Below are 27840 nucleotides of genomic sequence, written 5' to 3'. Positions count from 1 at the left end.
CTGAACTCCCAACTTGTAGAACCCATTCGAGCTTCCGGGATTGGCTGACATGGTTTCACAAGATGTAGTTTCTCTTTAAATATCCTTCTTGAAAATGGCCCTGCAAAAAATGTGTTGTCTTGTCTAATCCTAAAAGATGCAGGGGGGGGAATCAACCAGGCTTGATGAAAGCACAGAAACATTTCTCAGTTAGTGAATGTTACAGCAGCGTTGCTATGGAGACTCTTCTTCCGTGCGTAGCTGGCTGCCTCGTTTCTATTGGACACGCACGCGCGGACATTCGTCCCACCGCGCTGTGTTCATAACACTTTCAAAAAATTGTTTTTAAAATTGCTACCCAGCGGTACATTATACATACACTATATTGCCAAAAGTATTTGGCCAAACATCCAAATGATCAGAATCAGGTGTGCTGATCACATTTATTAAGCCACAGGTGTATAAAATCAAGCACTTAGGCATAGAGACTGTTGCTACAAACATTTGTGAAAAAAATCCAGTCGTGAAATTTCCTCGCTCCTAAATATTCCAAAATCAACTGTCGGCTTTATCATAAGAAAATAGAAAAGTTTGGGAACAACAGCAACTCAGCCACTAAGTGGTAGGTCACGTAAACTGACAGAGAGGGGTCAGCAGAGGTATTATGGTGTGTGGTTGTTTTTCAGGAGTTGGGCTTGAGACCTTAGTTCCAGTGATAGGAACTTTGAAAACTCCAGGATACCGAAACATTATGGACAATTCCATGTTTCCAACTTTGTGGGATCCGTTTGGAATAGGCCCCTTCCTCTTTCAACATGACTGTGCACCACTTCACAAAGCAAGGTCCATAAAGACGAGGATGACAGTCTGATGTAGATGACTGGCGTGCACAGAGTCCTGACCTGAACCTGATAGAACACCTTTGGGATGAATTAGAGTGGATACTGAGAACCAGGCCTTCTCGACCAACATCAGTGTGTGACCTCACAAATGCGCTTTTGGAAGAATGGTGAAAAATTCCTATAAACACGCTCCGCAACCTTGTGGACAGCCTTCCCAGAAGAGTTGAAGCTTTAATAAGCTGCAAAAGGTGGACCAACATCATATTGAACCCTATGGGTCAGGAATGGGATGGCACTTCAAGTTCATATGTGGTACGTGGCCAAATACTTTTGGCAATGTAGTGTATACTGTATGTCGTGGATTAATACGGTGGATCCAAAAAAGCTTTCGAGGACAACATCGGTGAGTTTTATTGTCTACACTGTCAATGATTAAAAAAAAAAAAAACTATGGTGCCAATAAAACAAAAATGCTCAGGCACAAAAGCACAAAACACGATGAGCGGGATCCGTCAGCAATAACATTCCGCATAAACCTTGTCAATTATAGGGTCACACCTTTTGTATTTGCATCAGGCTATTTGCGTTCTTCTGCTTTGCCTCACACGATGAACACTGCAAATATTTTTATTTAATGTAATTTGTCTTTTATTACTACGTTTACGACAACAGCACGGTGTCATTTCCGCTTCTTTTTCCAGTAACAGCACAGCGGATAAGACTGGGAGCAGTCGCCTTTTTGCACTCGTTATTCCAGTACTCTGCTGTAACATCTACTTATGTCAAGGTGTTCATGTCCTCATGAAACACATCAACATCCAGCACAAAAGCAAAGGAGACTACCACCAAACTATTATCCGCCGCCGTTTTGCTGAACAGGAAAAAGCGGAATTGACGTTCCCCGCGCATCGAGACCTTCTCCGTGCGTTGCCTAAACAGAATATATTTCACAACCCATCCATCCATCCATCTACTACCGCTTATTCCCTTCGAGTTGCAGGGGGCGCTGCAGCCTATCTCAGCTACAATCGAGAGGAAGGTGGCGTACACCCTGGACAAGTCGCCACCTCATCGCAGTATTTCACAACTCCAAACATATATTTACTTATTTTCTTTTTAATTCTTCATTTAATTATTTGAACTAATTCCATCCATCCATCCATTTTCTACCTCTTATTCACCTTTGGGGTCGTGGGGGTCGCTGGAGCCTATCTCAGCACCAATCGAGAGGAAGGCGGCGTACACCCTGGACAAGTCGCCACTTCATCGCAGTATTTCACAACCCTAAACATATATTTACTTATTTTCTTTTTAATTCTTCATTTAATTATTCGAACTAATTCTGTTTTAAAAATAAATATAACATTTGAGAAGATTGGAATTTTTTAACAAAGCTTTTCTTGTGGAATACCTGATGCGGCCCAGCCCTACCAGGTAAATGAATGTTTAGAGCAGTGGTTCTCAACCTTTTTTCAGTGCTGAAATTTCAAGTACACCCTAATCAGAGCAAAGCATTTTTGGTTGAAAAAAAGAGATAAAGAGGTAAAATACAGCACTATGTCATCAGTTTCTGATTTATTAAATTGTATAACAGTGCAAAATATTGCTCATTTGTAGTGGTCTTTCTTGAACTATTTGGGAAAAAAAGATATAAAAATAACTAAAAACTTGTTGAAAAATAAACAAGTGATTCAATTATAAATAAAGATTTCTACACATAGAAGTAATCATCAACTTGAAGTTTCCTCTTTGGGGATTGTAATAGAGATCCGTCTGGATTCATGAACTTAATTCTAAACATTTCTTCACAATAAAAGAAATCTTTAACATCAATATTTATGGAACATGTCCACAAAAAAATCTAGCTGTCAACACTGAGTATTGCATTATTGTATTTGTTTTTCACAGTTTATGAACTTACATTCAGATTTTGTTGAAGTATTATCCAATAAGTATATTTATAAAGGATTTTTGAATTGTGGCTATTTATAGAATATTAAAAAAAAAAAAATCTCATGTACTCCTTGACGTACCTTCAAATACCCCCAGGGGTACGCGTACCCCCATTTGAGAACCACTGGTTTAGAGCATGCTACTTGCTGGACCAGCTGACAACACATACTTGTAATAATGTGCACCAGAGCTGTCCCGCTGTGTGTCTCCAAAACGCTAGAAGGTGATGGTGGTCATTTCAGCTCGTTTAGCCATGAAAAGTAGGTAAAGGAATATAATGCTACATACTAATGGTAGGGCCTAGCTGGTCCTACCTAAAGTTGTTCAAAAGACTGGCGAAATTTTATTTTACAGACATTGTTTTTTTGTTTTTTTTATCAAAGAAACAATCAGTTAGTCAGTCAGTTATAAAATGAGATTTGGATCTATATATACTGTATGGATAGACTCCAGCACCCTGCGACCCCAAGAGGAACAAGCAGTAGAATATGGATGGATGGTGGGTATTATTCTGAATCACTAATAATTCAATTTATGTTTTCATTGCAAATATTCCATAAGGTGGTTCTATATCATTTGTGTTAAAATGGCTCTAAAACGGCGTTCTGAAAAAAGGTGCTGCTTCATTTAAAAAAAAAAAAATGACTTGTGTAAACCAATAGCATGTAGCATACGTAATGGACAGATTTTGATGACATTTTCAGAAAATGTCCAGTATAGGTCATGGAACAAGTGCTTTTGCAGTTTTTCTATTATTATTATGCATATATGAGCAAGTCAAAATACTTGTTGACATTCATTCCTTCCCCTTAAAGTTGCCGATAGACAAACAACCAGCCATGCACTTTAGGTTTTGGTTTATTTCCTGGTATGTAAAATAATGCTAAAAATAACCACAACATATCAACGTGTTTGACCTCAACTGCTATGGTTATTTTGTTTGAGGAAACCTTTAGCGTTTGTGTGCATGCTTAGTAGCGTGACCCATTTGGCACTACCCTTGTGCTTTATACAACTTTATCATCCTTCGCTCTGTGCTATGACGTCAGCAACTGACCACAAATGTAAAGTTTGTGTTTACCTGTAGCAGACTTGGTAGGATATCAGGTTGAAGAATATCACACCAGAGATCTGTATTCATACATTTATTTACACATTTAGTCAATGAAAATAAGGGGCATAATTAGCAAACACACACACTGCAGCAGGACCACTCCCAGTCTTCAGTGTTGTTGCAGACATAAGATTCTCCCACCAGAGTCATTGTAAAGATTTATTCGTTTCAGGCATAAGTTACATTAATGAAGAGCATGTGTTTCCTATCCCTTGCAACAACATTTTTAATGAACAACAAAAATGGGCAGGTTTCAGAAGGTTCAGTACAACAAAATGTGTAAACAATATTTTCAAGTTACATGGCTTATTCCAGAATCGGAAAACATCCGGCTTTGGAAAAGAACACATTTCTTATGTATTCATCATCAATAATATCACATAATATTTAACATTGTTTTCCAGGCCTTTTTCTCACAGGACTCTTCTAAAATTGTGTATGCCAGCTTTAAAGGTGATCAATAGTAAAATACTGTGTTCATCACCACATTGACAGTTTGCAGTTGTTTCCTCCCAATAAAGATTTCAACCAATGTTATCCAGGCCTATACCAACTGTCAAGGTTTTTAAAAACAGAAGTCCTATGGAATACCTGAACAAAGTCTTTGATACTTTCACAAGCAAGCGTGAACAAATGAGACAGAGCGATAGATGGGGGGCGTCTGAGAACCACCGCTGAACAAATGAGGCTCTTTGGCACCTGCAATTCGCCTTACGAGAAGTTTTGGCCCAGCAAAACAAAAACACAAGCAGACTCGAGGTCACTAAAAACTGTCCATGAACTGGATGTATCAGAGAGAAAAAAAGAGAAACTCTTTGTAAAGTCAGACTTTTTCTGGGCAGAGTAAGGATCGGATAGGATAGACTTTATTATCCCACAATGGGGAATGATGTGGTTGCTGTGTAGATATGAACAGTCCACAAAAAAAGGTAAAAAAAAAACAAAACATGGAAACAAGGGAAACATTAACGAAAACAAAGGACTGTAAAGAACGCATAACTACCACTTCAGTGGGAACATTTTTACATACAGTTACAAAAGTAAAATGCAAGGCAAGATTGCCTAAGCCTGCCAATACCATTAAAAACATGCATAGCTGAGCAAAGGATCCCTTTCGTAGGCCGACGTCCCGTCAGACGTTTTGTGTCAGGAAAGCTATATAGTCCAGATAATTTGGTGCAGGACTTTAAAGTTTATCAAGGGAAGGATACTTTTGCTGATCACAGCTTGGGACCTGGGGCAGCAGCAGTACTACGCGTGGTTGAAACTATTCCCAGAATTATTGGCTAAGGAACTTCCAGCAGCTGGAACCACAACAAAAAAACCTTCTCCCTAAGCCATGTCAGCCATGCCTGATGACAATTAACAAAAGAAGAAGAGCGTCATTGATTCGAGTTACAGGTCTTGTGCTGGTGATCACAAATAGGTTTAACAACAATCCAGTGAGGATGGCTTCTATTGTACAAAACCCAAAACCAGTGAAGTTGGCATGTTGTGTAATTCGTAAATAAAAACAGAATACAACGTTTTGAAAATAATTTTCAACCTATATTCAATTGAATAGACTGCAAAGACAAGATACTCAACGTTCAAACCGGAAAACTTTTATTTTTGCAAATATCAGCTCATTTGGAATTTGACGCCTGCAACATGTTTCAAAAAAGCTGGCACAGGTGGCAAAAAAAAAAAGAGAAAGTTGAGGAATGCTCATCAAAAACTTATTTGGAACATCCCACAGGTGAACAGCCTAATTGGAACAGGTGGGTGCCATGATTGGGTATAAAAGCAGCTTCCATGAAATGCTCAGTCATTCACAAACAAGGATGGGACGAGGGTCCCCACTTTGTGAACAAATGCGTGAGCAAATTGTCGAACAGTTTAAGAACATTTCTCAACGAGCATATTGCAAGGAATTTAGGGATTTCACCATCTACGGTCCATAATATCAAAAGGTTCAGAGAATCTGGAGAAAAAAACTGCACGTAAGCGGCAATGCCTGTGAACTTCGATCCCTCAAGTGGTACTACATCCAAAAGCGACATCAGTGTGTAAAGGATATCACCACATGGGCTGAGGGACACTTCAGAAAACCACTGTCAGTAACTACAGTTCGTCGCTACATCTGTAATTGCAAGGTAAAACTCTATTATGCAAAGCCTAAGCCATTTATCAACAACACCCAGAAACTGCGTCGGCTTTGCTGGGCCCGAGCTCGTCTAAGATGGACTGACGCAAAGAAGAAAAGTGTTCTGTGGTCTGACGAGTACACATTTCAAATTGTTTTTGGAAACTGTGGACGTCATCTCCTCCGGACTAAAGAGGAAAAGAACCATCCGGATTGCTGTAGGCGCAAAGTTCAAAAGCCAGCATCTGTGATGGTATGGGGGTGTGTTGGTGCCTAAAGCATGGGTAACTTACACATCTGTGAAGGCACCATTAATTCTGTAAGGTACATACATGTTTTGGAGCAACATATGTTGCCATCCAAGCAACGTTATCATGGATGCCCCTGCTTATTTCAGCAAGACAATGCCAAGACACGTGTTACAACAGCGTGGCTTCATAGTAAAAGAGTGTGGGTACTAGACTGGAATGCCTGTAGTACAGACCTGTCATCCATTGAAAATGTGTGGTGCAATATGAAGCGTAAAACACGACAACGGAGACCCAGGACTGTTGAACAACTTAAGCTGTACATCAGGCAAGAATGGGAAAGAATTCCACCTGAAAAGTTTCAAAAATTGGTCTCCTCAGTTCCCAAACGTTTACTGAGAGTTGTTAAAAGGCAAGACCATGTAACACAGTGGTAAAAAATGCCTCTGCACCAACTTTTTTGCACTGTGTTGCTGCCATTAAATTCTAAGTTAAAGATTATTTGCACAAAAAAAAAACTGCTTCTCAGTTCGCACATTAAATATTTTATCCTTGTAGTGTATTCATTTGAATATAAGTTGAAAAGGATTTGCAAATCATTGTATTCGGTTTTTAATTACAAATTACACAACGTGCCAACTTCACTGGTTTTGGGTTTTGTACATGGAATGATTAACGTGGACCCCGACTTAAACAAGTTGAAAAACTTATTCGGGTGTTACCATTTACTAATAAAAGTTTCAATCAATCAATCAAAGAGATCCTATAGATCGGACCTAGGCAAATTAAGGCCTGGGGGCCACATGCGGCCCGTTAAGCTTTTTAATCTATTTTTTTTAGATCTCTAAGATGGAAAGTGTAGCTGCCATTATGATGTGCAGTGATGTTTTCTAATGACCGTAAATCTTCAACTATACAACATATTTCAATGGTTGGAATCTGCATTTATGGATGATATACCAGTTACTATGGTAATCTAATTAGTTACTATGGTAATCTAATTATTTACTATGGTAATTTAATTAGTTACTATGGTTATGTATGTCACAGCAGCTCAGACGAGGCACCAAGCAGTTTGGGTGGGAAGCGTTTTCACAGACGCGGAAGGAGATTTTCACAACAAAGTTCTAAAGCTTAGTGATATATCAGATGCATCAGATTGTAGGTGGGTTTATTTCAACGTTTGTTGCATTTTTGTTGCGTTTCACTTGATTGTAAAATATGTCGATCGACAGGGTGTGTGACTTTCATATTTTGTCAATATTCAGTGTTTTTTATCGTTCATAGAAAATGTTAAATTCCATTACAATTTTAAGGTGGTCTGTCATAACATTTTTAGCATTCAATCAGACATTATTGTGAGGTTTTGTATATGTGTTATTAAAAAGTGATATACCGACCCCCATACACATTTTTTTCTCTAATTGTAGCCCCCCGAGTCAAAATAATTGCCCAGGCCTGCTGTAGATGGTCAAAGGCAGACCAAGTCCAGGTCCATGTGAGAAGACACGCAGCCATAAGGAAGTCAAATGACAATATAAGCGGTGAGGACATCTGTGATTGCATGCTGAGCTTCTATCACATGGCAAACAGAAGCAAGATTGTGTGTGATTTCTTTTATGTTGGCTTTACAAATTCCTGGATCCACTAAAAGTCTTACATCATAACAACCAATCATCAAAAGAACACTGAACAATTCCTGGACTTCAAAGGGAGACAAACAAGAGAACCGGAAATGCCATATCTAATGTGGACATCCTGTTGAATCTTAAGTTTTTTTTTATCTAAATTGTGACTTGTTTTGTTTGTTCTTTTTATCCATAACTGTGTTTGTTTTTAAAGGGCTTTATAAATAAAGTTGGTTTTGTATGGTGTAAATGTACATCAACTCATGTACAACTGTAAAACATTTCACAGGTGTGTTTAAAACCAATTGGAGTGTTACAGTAGACTGATGATGAAGGATACTTGAATAACATGTAAATTCATGTCGTGACACGTACTTAAGCACACAAACGTGTAAGGCTCATGCACTGAGAGTTAAGTGAGCAGTTGCTTGGATTGGATTGTGAAGTTATTAATCAGTTGCCGGGTGAAAATCAGTTCTTTCTCCCAGGCCGAAATGAAAGTTCAGGTTGGAATTTCCCATCTTCTGTCTGTACACCGCATCAAACTTTTCATTCATTGACACAGTGAAGACGTCCTTCCATAGACCCACATGACCTGTAACGAGCATACGCAAGGGGTTCGAGAAATAAATCATTAATAAAAATTGTTAAAAACAAACAAAAATATCAATATTTTTTACTTATACACTCGAAGTTCGATATAGCGCGGTCCAATATAACACTGTTGTGTCATTGACTCAGAATTTCTGCCCGTTCATTTTCCACCAGTCAATCGCGTTGTTTCCCACCAATTTGTTGCTTATTTACAAACTTGCCGTCATAACTTTTCCTCTCCAATCATGTCCTGTTTTGAGGTACTCAACGCGACAGTTACGCTACTTCTTTGCTACACAAAGACTTTCTTGTTGTTTACTGTTGCCGATCCTTTGCGTTCCCATTAACTTCACGCGATGCTGATGCCCTGCATTTTTTTTGTGCCTTGTACTGGAATTAAACAAGCCTTCTTACCTGCAAGGTGCTTCCTGCCGTGCTTTGCATTCTGAGAGACACGACCTTCACAGACATGCCACCAGATCATAACACGTAAAAGAAGGAATACATTTTTTCTTTAAAACAACCCTATTTTTTGGAGTATGAGTTGCTCCGAAGTATATGTCGCACCTGCCGAAAATGCATAATAAGAAGGAAAAAAACATATAAGTCGCACTGGTGTATAAGTCACATTTTTGGGGGAAATTTATTTGATAAAACCCAACGCCAAGAATAGACATTTGAAAGGCAATTTAAAATTAATAAAGAATAGTGAACAACAGGCTGAATAAGTGTACGTTATATGACGCATAAATAACCAACTGAGAAGGTGCCTGGTATGTTAACGTAACATATTATGGTAAGAGTCATTCAAATAACTATAACATATAGAACATGCTATACGTTTACCAAACAGTCTGTCACTCCTAATCGATAAATCCTATGAAATCTTATATGTCTAGTCTCTTATGTGAATGAGCTAAATAATTTTATTTGATATTTTACGGTAATGTGTTAATAATTTCACACATGAGTCGCTCCTGAGTATAAGTCGCACCCCTGGCCAAACTATGAAAAAAACTGCGACTTATAGTCCGAAAAATACGGTAAATATTGACCGAGTGATGTCCATACCTACTGGTGGATAGTGTCCACCCCATTCTGTGATATGGGAGATCAAGCCACCGTTCACGTCACGTCACTTGGGGGCCCTGTCCACCAAGTAGGTGAAGGCAGCCGAGCATCAAGGCATAACTTTTTCAAACAGAAAAAGGGTAAAAAATAAGGATTTTTATTAACCGCAATCTCAGGAATAATGCGATCGGTATTTCATGGACCCCAACGACCGCGTTATATCCAACGTTGACACGGCCATAGCTAGGCTGACCATATTGTGAAATCCCAAAAAGAGGACACATATACGTGCCAAGGCCAGGACTAGGTGAACATTTACCAATGATACTTGAACTTGCTTTATAAATAATTTATTTATTTAAATAAAGCATTTGTTCTCCTCTGTTGATTCCAGTGTTGGTGCTAGGAATTTTCAAAAAGGGGTCCCATGGACCCCATCAAGTCATAAAAATACATTTTTGGGATCCCACTTTTTTGTAAGCCTTTTGATAAATGTATGCATTGTCCTGTTATATCTTACATTATATACTGTGTTTTGGAAAAAGGTTGTCATAAACATTACTTAATTCATTAAAAGAAATAATATAAAAAAAAGAAAAATGTATGTGCATATGTAAATGTGTTCAGTTATAAACATTCATTCACTTTCTTCTTTCCTTCATGGATCTAAACTTTACCGCTGCTAGTAGTTTTTTCTATGTTTTTATTTAATAAGTTGTAGGTGTATTTATTTCAGTATAAAAGTGTAAAAAGTATTTTGCTTTGGTCATGAAATTATGATAATGGTGTGCCAGGGCATACATACAATTTATATTTAACGCTTAAATCTCTGGCGTCTTCATTAACTTCACATCTATCCCTCATTTCAAATTGTTTTAGGTTTTTTTTATGTTTTTTTTTTGTTTGTTTGTTTTCCGCCCTTTTTTGTCAAACAAAACTGTTTTTTATGGCAAACACACAAAATATGAAAAATATTCCACCAAAAATATTTTTCAACGTGGAATATTTGATGTGAACTAATCGGGGTTGAGGTGGGTGGCAGGGGGGTAACGGGGGTGTATATTGTAGCGTCCCTGAAGAGTCAGTGTTGCATGGAGTTCTGGGTATTTGTTCTGTTGTGTTTATGTTGTGTTACGGTGCGGATGTTCTTCCGAAATGTTTTTGTCATTCTTGTTTGGTGTGGGTTCACAGTGTGGCGCATATTTGTAACAGTGTTGAAGTTGTTTATACGGCCACCCTCAGTGTGACCCGTGTGGCTGTTGAACAAGTACGGCTTGCTTTACAATCAATTCTCTGCCTCTTTCTCTCGATCTCTCTGTCTCTGCCGCTCCCTCACGAATGTTGCTGCGTGCGCACACCTTCACAATTTGTTTTCTTCTTAACTCTGGACGTACATTGAAAATACAAGTAACCCTGACTCGAAACGTCGGACATTTGAGGCATTTAAGAAAACCTGCCCAGACACCCCGGACAGTCCCGCAAAAGAGGACATGTCCGGGGAAAAGAGGATGTATGGTCAGTCTAGCCAAAGGCTAATTTTAGCAAGTAAACAATGACAACACACCTTACGCTGTCTAAAACTGGAGGTCTGTGGTGAGATAAGGAACTGAGCAGCACTTTGCTGGTTTTTGTTATTCATTTTGTGATTCTGAATATATGTTCGTCATTTAAGACTGTCTTTGTCATGTCAGCCTGTTTTTAAACTACTTGTGTAGGTCAAATATTTTACCTAAACTATTTGATAATCAAATGAAGTAGAGCTCACCTGCAATGAAACGTGACAAACGGCCAACTGAATATCAGCTATAGACTTCCATGGGCTCAAAACAAAATGAAGAAACTGAAAAACAAAGGACAAACTTGACATAAAGCATAATGAAACATTGACATAAAAGAGAAAAATTATAATAAAATGTGGATAAATTAATGACAAGAGAAAAAAAAATGACAAAGGACACACGGCCTCAAATTAAAATACGAATCTTAAAATGTTTGTTTTATTCTTTTATTTTCTCTTGGATATTTAGAAAGAAAACAGAACTCAAAATGATTCAACCCCTGTTTTAGAGTTTGATAAGCAAACATTAAAACATGCAGTAGTTACCAAAACATTGAAATAGCTCAACCAGTATTAGATACTTTATGCAGGAAATGACTAATTGTTACAATAGTATCGCAAAGTGCTTCTCAAATTTTGAGTCAGAATAGTCATTTGCCACATTAGCAATGTATAGAGTGTATTTCTTTAAAGTTAAAACTAGTTTAAAGTTATTTTCATTGAAAAGTACAGTGCTTTTCCTTCAAAAATAAGGACATTTCAATGTGACCCCAAACTTTTGAACGGTAGTGTATATAAAACATTAATGTAGGGTTTTTGTCACGGCGCGGTCTCGAACCCACAATTCTCCCGTAGCATGATCCCACAGGGCCAGTACACGCCCCGCACATGCCGAACGCTTTACGGCCACGCTTCGCTGCAGCTGCCGATTGTCAGCGATCAGCGCACCTGGCAGCAATCAGGAGGACAGTATAGAGACCAGTCATTCCTTGGAACCTACGCCGGAAAGTTGTTAACTCTCAGTACTAATTTTTACGTCTCTGGCTTCCCTCTTGTTGTCCTCGCCCAAGTTCTCGTGTCCTTTTGTCTTTTTGACTCATGTTCCTTGTCTCCCTCGCAGTACCCGCCTTGTTCCGTGTGCTCGAGCTCTGTGCCTCGACCTCCATCCGGATTTTGGACTGCCTCCCTTGATCCTGGACCCTTGCCTGGACACAGACCTTGTCGTTTCTCTCCTGCCCTCGACCTCCTGCCTGTCCCCGGACTTCCTTTGTGCCTCACCCTCTCGGACGGACAAAGAATTCATCCATCCCGCACGTACAACATCCTCTGGTATTATTTACACGGTTAATTCCACACTTAGTCCTGCAACCAACGCGCAGAGTAGCATGCACCCCCCACACAATCATCAAAGGTTACAATAAACCTGGTAACCTGAGTTTTTTCGTGGTGTCTTCTCCTTCCACCCCTTACGTACATAACAGTTTTGAAGTTATGGTTGGCTAAATGAATATGTACTGTATATGTACATCGACTATTTGTTTACTGTATATACAAACCCCGTTTCCATAAAAGTTGGGAAATTGTGTTGGATGTAAATATAAACGGAATACAATGATTTGCAAATCATTTTCAAACCATATTCAGTTGAATATGCTGCAAAGACAACATATTTGATGTCCAAACTGATGAACATTTATTTTTTGCAAATAATCATTAACTTTAGAATTTGATGCCCGCAACACGTGACAAAGAAGTTGGGAAAGGTGGCAATAAATACTGATAAAGTTGAGGAATGCTCATCAAACACTTATTTGGAACATCCCACAGGTGTGCAGCCTAATTGGGAACAGGTGGGTGCCATGATTGGGTATAAAAGCAGCTTACATGAAATGCTAAGTAATTCACAAAGAAGGATGGGGCGAGGGTCACCAATTTGTAAGCGAATTGTCGAACAGTTTTAGAACAACATTTCTCAACGAGCTATTGCAAGGAATTTAGGGATTTTATCATCTATGGTCCGTAAAATCATCAAAAGGTTCAGAGAATCTGGAAAAATCACTGCACGTAAGCGATGAGATTACGGACCTTTGATTCCTCAGGCGGTACTGCATCAAAAACCGACATCAGTGTGTAAAGGATATCACCACAGGGGCTCAGGAACACTTCATAAAACCACTGTCAGTAACTACAGGCCTTGATCCAAGATGGCGCCAGTATGTGCTGTGGCTTGCTGTCTTCCGCTGTCAGCTCTGTTTGTTTTTGTGCTGTTCACGTTTTTTGTTGTCCCTGTCAGCTCACTGTTGGTGTATGATCGCCAAACGCTGTTGGATCTGTGTCCCTCTCACACGGACATGATCAACTTCTACGTTGGTTTTTCGACGTCCAAGTCAGTATTCTCACCTGGCCGGATTCCTGCTTTCCTTTTTCGCCCAATGGCTCCTCCCCCCCGGCAAAAGCGCCACCGGCGCCGCAGCAAATCTGGTGGCCAGCTGGTGAGAGTTAGGGCACTCCTGGCCCGGCTTTCCGTGGCTTCCCGAAGGAGGTATGGTCCAGTACCTGGTTTCTTCCTGCACCCGCGTTCGCTGGATCCCGCCGGGTCCTGGATTGTTCCAGTCGTCAGTCCGCAGAGGGAAGCTTGCCCGCCTCGGTCCTGCTGTCCCCGCTCCCGGAGGTGCGCCGTGAATTCCCGCCACCTGCGGGCTGTGTGTCGGGCCCCATCTGGATTAGCAGCGGCCTTGGACGCAGCGGCCTTGGACGCGCCGGCCCCCGTTAAGTTCGGTCTTGTTTAGCAAGATCCTTGACCAACAAAACATTTATCCTGAAGGATTTATTCGTCTCCCGCAGACTGGACCTCCTCTGTTTGACAGAAACATGGCTGAGAGTCGGGGAGTCCGCCGCTCTTAATGAACTTCTGCCTCCGGAGTGTTCCTATTTTGATTCTCCGCGGTCGTCCGGCCGAAAAGGAGGAGAATTAGCAGTCGTTTTTAAAAATCACTTTAAATGCCGTCAGAACCACCTGCAATTCTCCTTTTCAAGCTTCGAACTATGCATATTTGAACTGGGTCTTTCTGATGTCGTCCTGTGTGCCGTCATATATCGACCACCCAAGTACCACAAAGACTTTATAAATGACTTTTCTGAATTTCTGGCCGAAATCCTCCCCAAATATGATCGTGTCCTAATTGTTGATGATTTCAATATTCACACCTGCTGCCCAGACGAACCTTTATACAGGAGCTTCCTGAATGTCATTGACTCTTTTAACTTTGTACAGTCTGTGTGTGGTTCTACACACGAACCCGGGAATACACTCGATTTAGTGCTCTCGTATGGTTTGTGTGTTTTAAATTTGGACATTTGCGACGCTGTGTTCTCTGATCATATGCCGATCCTGTTTGATCTTCCCACTCAGTGTCCGGTTAAATTGTGCGTTCCGCCTCAACACTCTCGCATGTTTAATTCGTCATCTCCTGCTCTGTTCTCCTCCATTTTTTCAACTCTTTGTGATCATAATTCTGCAGCCTCTGTATGTCCAAATACTGAAGAGTTGGTTTCTGGGTTCAACTCTATTTGTTTACAAACACTGGACACGATCGCTCCTTTCAAGTACCGTCGCTCTAAAGCCACGCCTCAGCCCTGGTTGAATGAGGTCACTCGTGCGGCCAGGCGCGAATGCAGAAGAGCAAAGAGAAGATGGAAAAAGGACAGGCTGCATGTGTCCTTTGCCATTTTTAGAGAAAGCCTGCTTTCCTTTCAGATGACTGTAAAAGCAGAGATGAATATATATCTATCTCAGATTCTATCTTTTAACTGGAACAACCCCAGAGTTATGTTCAAAACTATTAACACTGTCATTGATGCTCCCAAATCTGTTGGTTTTGATGCTTCTTTTGAATTCTGTGAAAATTGTTTCCATTTTATCACAGACAAAATTGCGTCAATTAGAGCCAGTTTATCCCAGCCTTCATATGACCCTTCTGTTCCTCTGCATTTCTCTTCTGTTTTCCATCAGTTTGAGCCGGTGTCCTTTTCTTTTTTAAATGACACAGTTAGTCATATGAAGCCCTCTGGTTCTCCTGCAGATGCCCTCCCACCTCGCCTGTTTAAGGAGGTACTTGCTACTATGGGATCAGGTGTCCTTAACATTATCAATAGTAGCCTCTCTTCTGGAATAGTTCCAGTAGAGTTTAAACATGCAGTGGTACGACCTTTACTTAAAAAAACAAGCCTGGATTCCCTCTCTCCTCTCTAACCTTAGACCTATCTCTAATCTTCCATACATTTCCAAAATATTAGAGAAGGTTGTCTACAGTCAGTTGTTGCCCTTCTTAGAGGATAATGGTATCACTGAGCTGTTCCAGTCCGGTTTTAAAGCCCTCCACAGCACAGAGTCAGCGCTTCTAAAAGTTTTTAACAATATCCTCCTGTCAACTGATTCTGGCAAATATGTCGTCCTAGTGCTTTTAGGTCTGTCTGCCGCGTTCGACACTGTCGACCGCGCCACCTTAATCACTCGTCTTGAGAACTGTGTGGGTATTAAGGGCGCCGCCCTCAAATGGTTCCGGTCGTACCTAGCCGACAGGAGTTTTTGTGTAAAAATAGACAGTTTTATGTCTTCCACAGCTCCTCTACCACACGGGGTCCCCCAGGGCTCAATCCTTGCCACAATCTTATTTGCGCTTTACCTTCTCCCCCTTGGTTCTATTTTTAGGAAGTATGGCATCGCATTTAATTTTCAAGCCGATGATTGCCAGATCTATTTTCCCATGGCACAAAACAACACAGTTCAACGTCTCATTGACTGCCTGCACGACATCAAAGCCTGGCTTTCAGCTAACTTCCTGAGTCTTAAATGAAGACAAAACAGAAGTTATGTTGTTCGGTCCAAGTCGCTCTCCCTCACCCAGCGTTGACCTCGGCAATCTGACCCCGTATCTCAGCGACTGTGTCACAAACCTGGGGGTAAAGTTTGACTCAGATTTTAAATTCAAAAAACAAATCAGCAGCGTCGTTGAAAAAAGCTTTGATCAATTACGCCAAATAGCGAAAGTGAAACCGCTTCTGTCAGGACATGACCTTGATAAATTAATTCACGCCTTTATCTTGAATCGTTTAGACTACTGCAAGGCCATCCCTGTATGTTGGCATTAGCCAGGCCTCCCTCGCCCGCCTGCAGCTCGTGCAGAACTCTGCTGCTCGTCTGCTAACACAGACCCGCAGACGTGAGCACATCACCCCTATATTAGCGTCCCTTCACTGGCTCCCTGTGCGTTATTGAATCAATTTTAAACTCCTTCTACTTGTTTTTAAATGTCTAAACAACCTCGCGCCAACATATCTCTCCGACCTTCTTCAGCCTTACTGCCCCACCCGATCCCTAAGATCAGCCGATCAGCTGCTACTGACGGTCCCTGGCACAAGGTTGAAGCTTAGGGGTGACAGAGGTTTTGCTGCTGCTGCTCCCAAGCTCTGGAACGACCTACCTCTGAGTGTTAGACAAGCCTCCTCTCTTCCTGTTTTTAAATCTCTCTTAAAAACATAGTTTTATTCCTTGGCTTTTAACATTAAGTGATATCCATCCTGCAATGACACCCCATTATACACCTGCTGTGAACCTGTTTTTATGTTTTCTTTTTTGTTTTTTTTTATCATGTTCTGTTTGTGTTGTGTTGTTTGCTTGGTCCTCGTATTATCTTTTAACCGGTCCATTGTACAGCACTTGGGCTACCCCTGTGGTAAATTTTAAATGTGCTTTATAAATAAAGTTGATTTGATTTGATTTGATTTTTTACAGTTGGTCGCTACACCTGTAAGTGCTAGTTAAAACTCTACTATGCAAAGCAAAAGCCATTTATCAACAACACCCAGGAACGCCGCCAGCTTCGCTGGGTCTGAGCTCATCTAAGATGGACTGATGCAAAGTGGAAAAGTGTTCTGTGGTCTGACGAGTCCACATTTCAAACTATATTTGGAAACTGGACATGGTGTCCTCCGGAACAAAGAGGAAAATAACCATCCGGATTGTTATAGGCGCAAAGTTCAAAAGCTAGCATCTGTGATGGTATGGGGGTGTATTACTGCCCAAGGCATAGGAAACTTACACATCTGTGAAGGCACCATTAATGCTGAATGGTCCATACAGGTTTTGGAGCAACATGTTGTCATCCAAGCAACGGTATCATGGACACCCCTGCTTATTTCAGGGACTTCATAGCAAAAGAGTGCGGGTACTTTACTGGCCCGCCTGCAGTCCAGACATGTCTTCCATCGAAAATGTGTGGCGCATTATGAAGCGTAAAATACGACAACAAGACCCCGGACTGTTGAACAACTTAAGCTGTACATCAAGCATGAACAGTAAAGAATTCCACTTTCAAAGCTTCAACAATTAGTTTCCTCAGTTCCCAAACGTTTATTGAGTGTTGTTAAAAAAAATGTGATGTAACACAGTGGTGAACATGCCCTTTCCCAACTACTTTGGCACGTGTTGCAGCCATGAAATTCTAAGTTAATTATTATTTGCAAAAAAAAAAAAAGTTTATGAGTTTGAACATCAAATATCTTGTCTTTGTAGTGCATTCAATTGAATATGGGTTGAAAAGGATTTGCAAATCATTGTAACACAATTTCCCAACTCATATGGAAACGGGGTTTGTATGTGTGTAACAATATAAAGTTCCAATTATGTAGAAAAATGTTATTTCTGCTTTTAATGCAATAATATCTCATTATCTTGTAATCATTTACAAATGTGTGTCCACTTGCTTGACCCTAAAATGGCAAAAATGGTGTCACTGAAATCTTTTACTCAAAATTTCTCTTTTACTCACCCCTACCAATTGACTGCACCTCCGAGCTGCAACACTGCTCAATAAGCTGGTTGCAGCTCTCCACCAGGGCCTCGTGCTGAGCCTTGTCACACGACACACCCAGGAACCATGCTAGCTGCTCCACCAAAGCTCCAAGATCCTAAAGGATGAATAAGAAGTTAGTTCCATCCATCCATACATTTTCTACCGTTTATGGATATAAAACATTTTTTCGGGTTAACCGGAAACGTTTCTCTCTATTTTTTTTATAAAGCAATGTGGTAATAATAACCTTTACTAAAGTTAAAACCAATAGATTTAGAACTTAAAACAATGTAGTGTACTCTTATTAAAAATAATAATGGAGTAACTATTCACATTAGAAGAACTGAAGCTGAAGAACATCTCTCTGCAGATCTTAGTAGGTTGTATTCAGTCATGTGACTTTTGAGCTGAAAAGTAAGAGAAAGTAGGGGCCACCAAACCATCATGGCTACTTTGCAGAAAACAGCGTGCTAACTATCGGGGTAGTCAAGGGATCTAGGACTCCACTATACGAGCAAAAACAAAATCTATCTATGCAATTGTATAAATTCCTATAAGTTATCAAAAAAAGATTTATCGCGTGAGCTCAAGGATTATCCATCATTCGCATTCCAAGACATGTTGAACTATCTTGTGCTCTAGACATTATTCTACATGGCAAAACAGATGAAAGCTTGGAAAAGCCTGACCAATAACTTCTTTGTGTGTGGTTGGGTCACGGAAATTGGTACCAAGATTTTCCCAGATAGATCACGCATCGTTAATGCACGGGTAAGGTTACATTTCATGATTTAACTTGGTGTCTTGCTAGGATGCATCCTTGCAAACAAACTGCCTTTAGCACTTGATGGCCTTGATTATTGGTCTGTTGTCATATGTGCTCTGATAAATAACAGGGAGACAACAAAAGCTCTATTACAGCTCACTGTAACTCGGCCATGTTTGTTAATGTTGTTGTATACGTCGTGACGAGTACGCCAGTTTTACCCATCTTTATCAAAATATATCTACAGATCCCAACAGTGTGTTTGGGCTGTAAGCTTGATTTATGTTTGCTGCCTTTAGTGAAAGCTTAACTTTTCGGGTTTTGCTCACTTTTGCTTTTTTACTAAGACTACGTTTTAAAAAACTGCAAAACAAGATAAACCAAAAAAAAAAAAAATCAAGATAAAATTTAAATGGGATATACTAAACGTTAAAATTCTATCGAACAAACCTGTAACAAAGTGATCACTACAAACATGTACGTTCTTCGACTTTGCTCGTTTGGACTGGCGTGATATATTCGAGAGACACTTTTCCCGTCGTCGCTTCATAGTATCTTGACATATTTCGTCCTTCCTGATTACCTCTTAAAGGACTCTAAAAAACTTGTATCCTTTTCGCAATTTCAACGGTTCTAACAGCCTAAAACAAAGCATGGCGCAGTGGCTAGAGCAGCCGTGCCAGAAACCTAAGAGTTGCAGGGTCGCTCCCCGCCTCTTGACATCCAAATCGCTGTCGTTGTGTCCTTGGGCAGGACACTTCACCCTTGCCCCCAGTGCTGCTCACACTGGTGGATGAAAGGTGGTGGTTGGAGGTGCCGTAGGCGCAAACTGGCAGCCACGCTTCCGTCAGTCCACCCCAGGGCAGCTGTGGCTACAAATGTAGCTTACATCCCCAGGTGTGAATGAATGATGGGTTCTCACTTCTCTGTGAAGTGCTTTGAGTGTCTAGAAAAGCGCTATATGAATTTTAATCCATTATTATTATTATCATCATTACGGCATTTTTTATAAGAAAGGCAAAATGCCACCCAGACAGCAGACTCTCGCTGGCCCCCCACTTGGAGTCTCACATAGTTAATGAGCCAGATGTGACGTCAAGTGAATACGACCAATTGGAAGTGATAATGGTGTGATGTTTTTTTAATAAGTTGAGCTAGAAATATTTTGATTACGTCTTGCAGCATCCTTCCCATCTTCTGTATTAATAGTAGTTTTCTTGTTTGTCATGCTCGACTTGTGTTGGGGTCATTTTCTATTCCTGACTGCGTTGTACTTTGTTTCATTCCCAGATGGCGTTATGTCAGACGCTGGGCCGCACTGAGAGGCACACTGGCACGCATCAAATAATGAGCGTGGCTTCTTAAGCACACAGCTGGAACAAGAGCAGGCAGGATCTTTACTGTACTTTGACATGCTTCAGGACTCTGTTGTTTCCTGTTTAGTCCACCACCAGTTCTTATGATCACTACAACCAAATGAGTTATGTTACTTCTATCATTTTCCCTTTCAAAAACGATTTACTATTTTTTTCATCCTAATATATTCAGAACTCTCCGATGTATGTTTTATGCTGACGATTACGAGGATCCACTAGTGAGATCGGCCGATACAATTCACATGTATTAAATGTAAATTTCTCAATTTGTTTATGGTGAAATACTCCCGGTTTCCTGTTCACATTTGTACGGAGTACACACTGCGCCTCTTTACCATCACCGTCTGCATGGTGACACCCTCACTTAGCTCACTGAATACTCAGTGCTTTTAGTCAGTTACTGTAATACTTTCATATTGTCCTTTACTAACTTTGTTGTCAAATGTGCATGTTTTATTTTGAATTATCTTTTTAGGTGGCGCTTTGAGATGTCAATACATTAAATAAATTGTGGGACTTCCACTTATGATACAATAAAGAGTATAGTATAGAAATGATGGCTGTGTCACAAATGTGCCCTTTAATAAGTAAGCATATTGTGTACCCTTACGCCGATTTTGACAGTTTTAGAAATTGCGATTACTCGCCTTCATTTAAGTAGACTAGATGGCAACTATCAAGGGTGCCAAGTGTCCAAGCACTATACACTCAACATTTGTATCAATGAGAACAAACAGTGCACTGCATTCTGCTGTACTTCTTAGTAGGAACATGACTTATGACTTGAAGTGTTACTACACAAGTGCACCAATTGAGACACGGCCTTACCTTGTACATATCTTCATATTTCAAGAAGAGGACATTAGAGTCCATACGATGTTCCCAAAATTCTAAAACATGTTCAAACCAGGAACCATATCCTACTAAGAAAAAAAAAAAACACAGGTCATTTTGAGTTTGCCGTCGTCTCTGGACAGTCCAATAACCAGATCAATAACTGAGTTCAATTAGTATAGAATGTGGTAACTGCCATACTTACACTTTTCATTCATGAAACGCTGGCAGAACTCTTGGAAGGTTCCTCGGTAGCTCATGGTCCTAAGAGATCGGTGGAACTGGTAGTAGGATACTACCAAGTCTTTTGGGTTACGAGCCATGTATATTACCTGCATCGAAGGATATTGAGAGTATTGGGGGAATAACACATTTCTTATGATGCAGGTTAAGGTTCAAAAGGGGAAACAAGACGAAGGGCACCAAGAAATTGAATAGAAAAAGTACTGATGCTTGGTGTCACAAACACTGTGGCTTTGCCTTTTTCACTTTTTTCCTAAACAAACATACTACAAAAAATATATATATATTTATATATATATATAATTCAGTGCAAGGCCCATGCTGCCTTGTGTTATTGTAACAATGTTATAACACAACAGAGAGGGATCTTGTTGATAAAAGTTGCATTACCTTTAACATAACAGGCATCACTTAATAATTAGAAATAGGCTACATGTATGTTATGTCTCCTTATGTTTGTCTGCTCTTGAATGGGATTCTGCTGAAAATCTTAATTTCTCCTCGGGGATTATTAAAGTATTTGTGTTCTGATTAATATAAATATATATTAATATTTTCTAACAGATGAACTCAACTGTTTCTGCTGCAAGCACAGGAGGATCTGAGGAAAGTGTGAGTTCTCATATACAAAATGCACAACAAACACACTGCTGAGGGCATTGGCAAAAAGACTACACTTGATTGAACATTAAATTTGACGGATATTGACTCCATAAAAATGTAAAGTTAGGAGACATGAGCCAACATGGAACTGACCTTTGCCTCTCCATTGTGTATTCCTGAGGGAAGGAATCGGTAGGGAAGATGACTTTTGATCAGGCGGGGGGACATAAGCTCCTGTAGAAATAATAATTACAGTAAAAATTATTAGACCGTTAACTGTTGCTTGGTTTTTCCATACATGGGCTACAAATCAGTATGCCGTACTTAACCAGATTTTAAATACCTTTATGATGTCCAGGCCTGGTTGAGGGTACTCTAAGACAGGCAACTGTTCATCAATGTTCATAAAGCCAATCTCATTTGGGTCTGCTCCTTGACTCACAAGATACACAACCTCTTGAAGTAGACTGGTGCCTGCAGTGACAGGAAGCAAAGGCACATTAGTGGATAATGACACATAATGGTAAAAATATACAGTGTAAATTAGGGCTGTCAAAAGCTACGTTCTGATTGCCTGAGTTGAGAAACTACTGAAAAAGACAGTTTCTTGGATTAAATCCCTTTTTTTCAGCGTTTGTCAAACGTCAGACAAAATAATCCAACAAATTTCCCACAGAAATACTGTTTTTATTACATTAAGTGCCTTAAAAAATATTACTTATTTCAGCCAAAATGATATGTTGTTTTCAAAGAGTCCACTGCTGGCAAGTTTGATACAAATTATTCAGATATAATTAATAAAACATCCAAACAAAATGATATACAAATAAATTATTAAAAGGAAAATCACCAACTTGCTCCACATACACTATATTGCCAAAAGTATTTGGCCACTCATCCAAATGATCAAAATCAAGTGTCCTAATCACTTGGCCCGGCCACAGGTGTATAAATTCAAGCCCTTCGGCATAGAAACTGTTTCTACAAACATTTGCGAAAGAATGGGTCGCTCTCAGTGATTTCCAGTGTGGAACTGTCATAGGATGCCACCTGTGTAACAAATCCAGTCGTGAAACTTCCTTGCTCCTAAATATTCCAAAGTCATCTGTCGGCTTTATTATAAGAAAATGGAAAAGTTTGGGAACAACAGCAACTCAGCCACAAAGTGGTAGGCCATGTACACTGACAGAGAGGGGCCAGCGGACGCTGAAGCGGATATTGCAAAGAGGTCGCCAACTTTCTGCACAGTCAATTGCAAGAGAGCTCCAAACTTCATGTGACCTTCCAATTAGCCCACGTACAGTACACACAGAGCTTCATGGAATGTGTTTCCATGGCCGAGCAGCTGTATGTAAGCCATACATCACCAAGTCCAATGCAAAGCTTTGGATGCAGTGGTGTAAAGCACGTTGCCACCGGACTCTAGAGCAGTTCTCTGGAGTGTTGAATCACGTTTTTTCATCTGGCAATCTGATGGACGAGTCAGGGCTTGGAGATTGCATTGTGCCGAGTGTGAAATTAGGTGGAGGAGGAATTATGGAGTGGGGTTGTTTTTCCAGGAGTTCCTTAGTTGCAGTGAAAGGAACTTTGAATGCTCCAGGATACCAAAACATGTTGGTCAATTCCATACTCCCAACCTTGTGGGAACAGTTTGGAGTAGGCCCCTTCCTCTTCCAACATGACTGTGCACAAATGTAGAAAGCAAAGTCCATAAAGAAATTGATGACAGAGTCTGGTGTGGATGATCTTGACTGGCCTGCACAGAGTCTTGACCTGAACCCGATAGAACACCTTTGGGATGAATTAGAACAGAAACTGAGAACTAGGCCTTCTCGACCAACATCAGTGTGTGACCTCACCAATGCGCTTTTGGAAGAATGGTCGAAAATTCCTATAAACACACAAACCTTGTGGACAGCCTCCCCAGAAGAGTTGAAGCTGTAACAGCTGCAAAAGGTGGACCGACATCATATTGAACCCTATAGGTTAAGAATGGGATGGCACTTCAAGTTCATATGTGGGTCAAGGCAGGTGGCCAAATACTTTTGGCAATATAGTGTGTGAGTGTGAGTGTGAGTGTGTGTGTCTGTGTGTGTGTGTGTGTGCGTGTGTGTGTGTGTGTGTGTGTGTGTGTGTGGAGAAAAAAAGATACATTAGTTCAATCGACCACCTTCTCCTCATTCTTAACGTCACAGTAGATGATTAGATGGCAGACCCTACGAAACAGTTAGCCCCTTTGTACCTGTAGCACATTGTAGAAACAAACGAAAAAAATGCCAAAGTGCAAGAAAAAAAGAGAAAAAGAGCATGTTGTAACACGAGTAAGCACTCCCGTATACGATGAGAGTTGGCCATCCTGTGGACATTTTCTAAAAGCCATTAAAACACATTTGTTTAAGCATGTGTTCCAGTAACATTCCATGATCATTTTTATATATTTTTTAAATATTTTCATTATCATATTTAATCTGCACTATCTCTGCTGTTGCATTATGCTATATGCTGATATTTAATTATGCTGTTTGTATTTAAACCATGTGAAGCACTTTGGGAGCTCTCTCTGTGAGAAGTACTATATCAATAACATCTACTTACTTCCTTACATGTAAATAGCTACTAATAGCTAATAACAACACAAAGATGTGTCTTTAAATATATTTTTATAGCGTTTTACGCCCCTTAAAAAATGATGTGAATAATGAGTCACCCACCCACCTTTGTCATGGCTAATTATGCAGAGTCCCAATTCTTGGGGGGCCAAAATAAGCAGTGTCTGAAGTGCAGAAAAGTTTGATGAGCTTAAAACCCTACACTTAATCACAACTTAATGCGCTCAATAAAACAATAAGAAGATTTAAAATGTATGTGGACAAATAAAGAAGAACAGCACCTTCTTTTATTTTATTTTGATGAATGACTCATTATCCTTGCAAAGAAAAAAGGGTTTTGGAGCAGAGCGTCTTGTCGGGTTTTTCTTGCCATTTCCGTGTCCAAGTTGTCTATCAAAGTGTACCAACTTCTTAGTTTATGTCCAAATCATTTTACTATCAAGGTGAAAGGCACGATTTATAATGTAGTATCAATTTTTACAAGCTCAGGAGCGAAAAAGCAGCTCACCGGCTGATGATGTCAGATCACAAAATATAAATGGGAGTATTGTTGGCGCTTTTTGGATGGTTAAATATTGGGTTTTATGGTCGGAATAGACACAATCGAAGCAATGATGTCATGGCTCCCCAAGACTCTTGTAAGCTGACTGTCACCACCTGCTGTAACCTTGTGGTTCGTATTCAGTTTTCCTCTGTTGGTGCAGTTGACCATGTTGACCTTCACTTAATTTCTCCTTCCCCTTAGAGTTCCTGTTTCCACTAAGTGGGCGGAGTTGTGAGACATGCACAGCTGCCTCCAATATACCCGGATGATATTTAAGCAGCACCTTGGCAGCTGGATGGCACTTGGTGATTCCAATCCTTGGCTCTCCACTCCTGACGACTTCCATGTTTCGTGTTACTTGTTATCCTGGCCGCTCCCGGTGCCATCCAGCTTGGTGTCTGCGTCAGCAGTTGCACATCTTGCAACTCCAACCCAAGTTTGTTCTAGTTTTGTATAATAGTTTTTGTTTATCCACGGTGCCCATTTTGAGTTCTCCTTTTTGCACCGCCGCCTTTTGTTCTCTCCTGTGAGGAGCACCTTTTTGTGAGTACGCTACCCAAGTAAAGAACTGCTCGACTCACCTCTTGTCTGTCTGCATCCTTGGGTTCCTCTTAAACTGTGTTATACCAAGCCGTGACACTGACTTTTATTTACGTTCATATACAAGTTAGAATGCATTTTAAAAAAGACATGCATGCTTTTGTTGCTCATAAGGATTGTGAATTATAGGCACAATTCCATAAAAAAGTGCAGTTCCACTTTTAATGGCATGCCAACTGCTGCACAAGCATTAAGAGAAGCCACAGAAATGACAAAGCACCATTTTTTTAAATTTTGGGCAGCACGGTGTCATAGGGGTTAGTGAGTCTGCCTCACAATACGAAGGTCCTGAGTAGTCCTGGGTTCAATCCCGGGCTCGGGATCTTTCTGTGTGGAGTTTGCATGTCCTCCCTGTAACTGCGTGGGTTCCCTCCGGGTATTCCGGCTTCCTCCCACCGCCAAAGACATGCACCTGTAGATAGGTTGATTGGCAACACTAAATTGGCCCTAGTGTGTGAATGTTGTCTTTCTATCTGTGTTGGACCTGTGATGAGGTGGTGACTTGTCCAGGTTGTACTTGGCCTTCCGCCCGATTGTAGTTGAGATAGGCTCCAGCGCCCCCCCAGCAACCCCCCCGCGAATCCGAAGGGAATAAGCGGTAGAAAATGGATGGATGGACGGATATTTTTTATGGAAAAAAACTGTGGAATATATGACGGGTGCACCAATGTTCTAATTGATCTTTTAATGAAATGTTTAATTGCTTATATCGGTTTCACTGTACCACCGTAACGTTGCAGCTTTTTTTCTATGGTTATCATCACACTTGTCCTCTTTGCCATCAGTGGTAGCCTTTATTAAGATTCTAAAACCTTGCAACTGCTGTACTAAAGTTAAATGGCCTTCAAATGACGTGTTTTATTTAGCACAGGCTGCTTGTTGAGCTGTCTTTGCTCATGCTAATTGTTGAATACTACGTGAAGGAAGGTGTGTCACCTGACTTCGGGTAGGTTATAATCCATATGTCACTCCCTCTGATGGAGAAGTTGGCGATCTCCTCCATCTTTCCTCTGCAGAAGGGAGGCAGACGAATCCCATCAAACTCGAAGTATTTGCTGTCAAACTCGATCGGAGTACTCGGCGTTTCGACCTCACTCTCTGCCATCGTAGTGTCAGAACACTTAAATCCACATGAGCGATATGTTTACCAAAATGCAGTATGCTTCATTCAATGCAGATTCGTCACTGCTTCCGGGGCAACAAAAGTGACGTAATGCTCTCACTGGCCTTTTAACAGCATCAACGGTGTGCGCATGCGCAAAACTCACCAGCCACTTGCGTTTTTAAAACGTATTACAGTCACTATTCCTCGATCACATTTTAACACATAATTACAATATAATTGTGATTAACGTAAATACATTTTAACATACGAGGTTTATTTTTCTCTGAAATACTAATTCATGACAAAGGCGTGTACTATTTATCGTATTACATTGTTCATGGTAAATGTAATGACATGAAAATAACTCAACTTGCTACTTGTTTGTAGCGCAAGTTTTGTTGTTCTTGATATAGTTACACTGTTAATACTGTTATATGTATATATTGTTGTATTGTTTACAAACTTGGGGAGAACGAGACCTTTTTGCACTATTGACTTTATTTTGTTATAAAAAAATTGTATGTAAACAAAGATGAAATTACATAGTCCGCCTAAAATATATGTCCCGAGTTATTCTTATTATACTAATGATTATCAAATGAACAATTTAAGGTAAGAATATCAATTTCAAAATGGACTATTAGTATTTACTAGGTAATTATATTTGATACAAAATTTTGCAGTACCTCCTACTCTTTTCTGAGTGCAAATCTTTACAAAAAACAGGTTATCTGTCATAATCTCACAACAATTACTCGTTTCTTGTTGCATTTTTCTGTTCAGCGCTATAATTTTTGTTTCCACTTCCGAATTTCCTCCAATTTGCTACCACTTCTTTCGTCAGAGCACTGGCTCCCACCTGTACCTGGTTGCCAATTGGACTTATGTCTCCAGTCCTGGGCTTGGTGCCATAACTTCCCCTATAGTTCCTGTGCACATTGTCAATCCTGCACTTCACCTGCTGTCTCCGTATCTTGGGGTCCAAGCCAACAACCCCCGAGCCATACTGTGACATTTTATTCTGTGATCATGCCACACCAATTTTGATTATATAGTTAAAATTCAATGAATCGTATACAATTAATCAGAGAGTTGATATTTTATGTCAAATCTCAAAACTGGAGCGCCACAGGGGTGCGTCCTTTCTCTGTTGCTCTTCTCCCTATACACAAATGACTATACTCCAAGGATCCA

General features: G+C 40.3%; 1 protein-coding gene and 1 long non-coding RNA gene across 6 annotated transcripts; one reads left to right on the top strand and one right to left on the bottom strand.

Annotated features, from left to right (window-relative positions):
- Nucleotides 1-1098: 1098 nt before the first annotated feature.
- On the top strand, nt 1099-25512 carry LOC133560524 (uncharacterized). Its single transcript, XR_009808472.1, has 3 exons — nt 1099-1224; nt 12233-12441; nt 20023-25512. It is a non-coding gene; the product is annotated as an uncharacterized LOC133560524 (long non-coding RNA).
- Nucleotides 4034-26765, bottom strand: sult4a1 (sulfotransferase family 4A, member 1). Of its 5 annotated transcripts, none has more exons than XM_061913118.1 (8): nt 26478-26765; nt 22132-22262; nt 21942-22022; nt 21148-21274; nt 20937-21031; nt 17943-18081; nt 11320-11394; nt 8349-8484 (listed from the first exon to the last, which is right to left on the bottom strand). In XM_061913118.1, the coding sequence occupies exons 1-7, from the start codon at nt 26644-26646 to the stop codon at nt 11354-11356; spliced, it is 783 nt and encodes a 260-aa protein (XP_061769102.1). In that variant the 5' UTR covers nt 26647-26765; the 3' UTR covers nt 8349-8484; nt 11320-11353. The 5 variants fall into 5 exon arrangements, with proteins under 5 accessions (XP_061769100.1, XP_061769101.1, XP_061769102.1 ...); XM_061913119.1 differs by having other exon boundaries at nt 17949-18081; XM_061913116.1 differs by lacking the exon at nt 11320-11394 and having other exon boundaries at nt 4034-8484.
- Nucleotides 26766-27840: the final 1075 nt, after the last annotated feature.

This window comes from Nerophis ophidion, linkage group LG10 (assembly GCF_033978795.1).
Source record: "Nerophis ophidion isolate RoL-2023_Sa linkage group LG10, RoL_Noph_v1.0, whole genome shotgun sequence".
Taxonomy (NCBI): domain Eukaryota; kingdom Metazoa; phylum Chordata; class Actinopteri; order Syngnathiformes; family Syngnathidae; genus Nerophis; species Nerophis ophidion.
The sequence above is the reverse complement of the archived record's forward strand: the minus strand, read 5'-3'. Positions and strand labels throughout refer to the sequence as shown.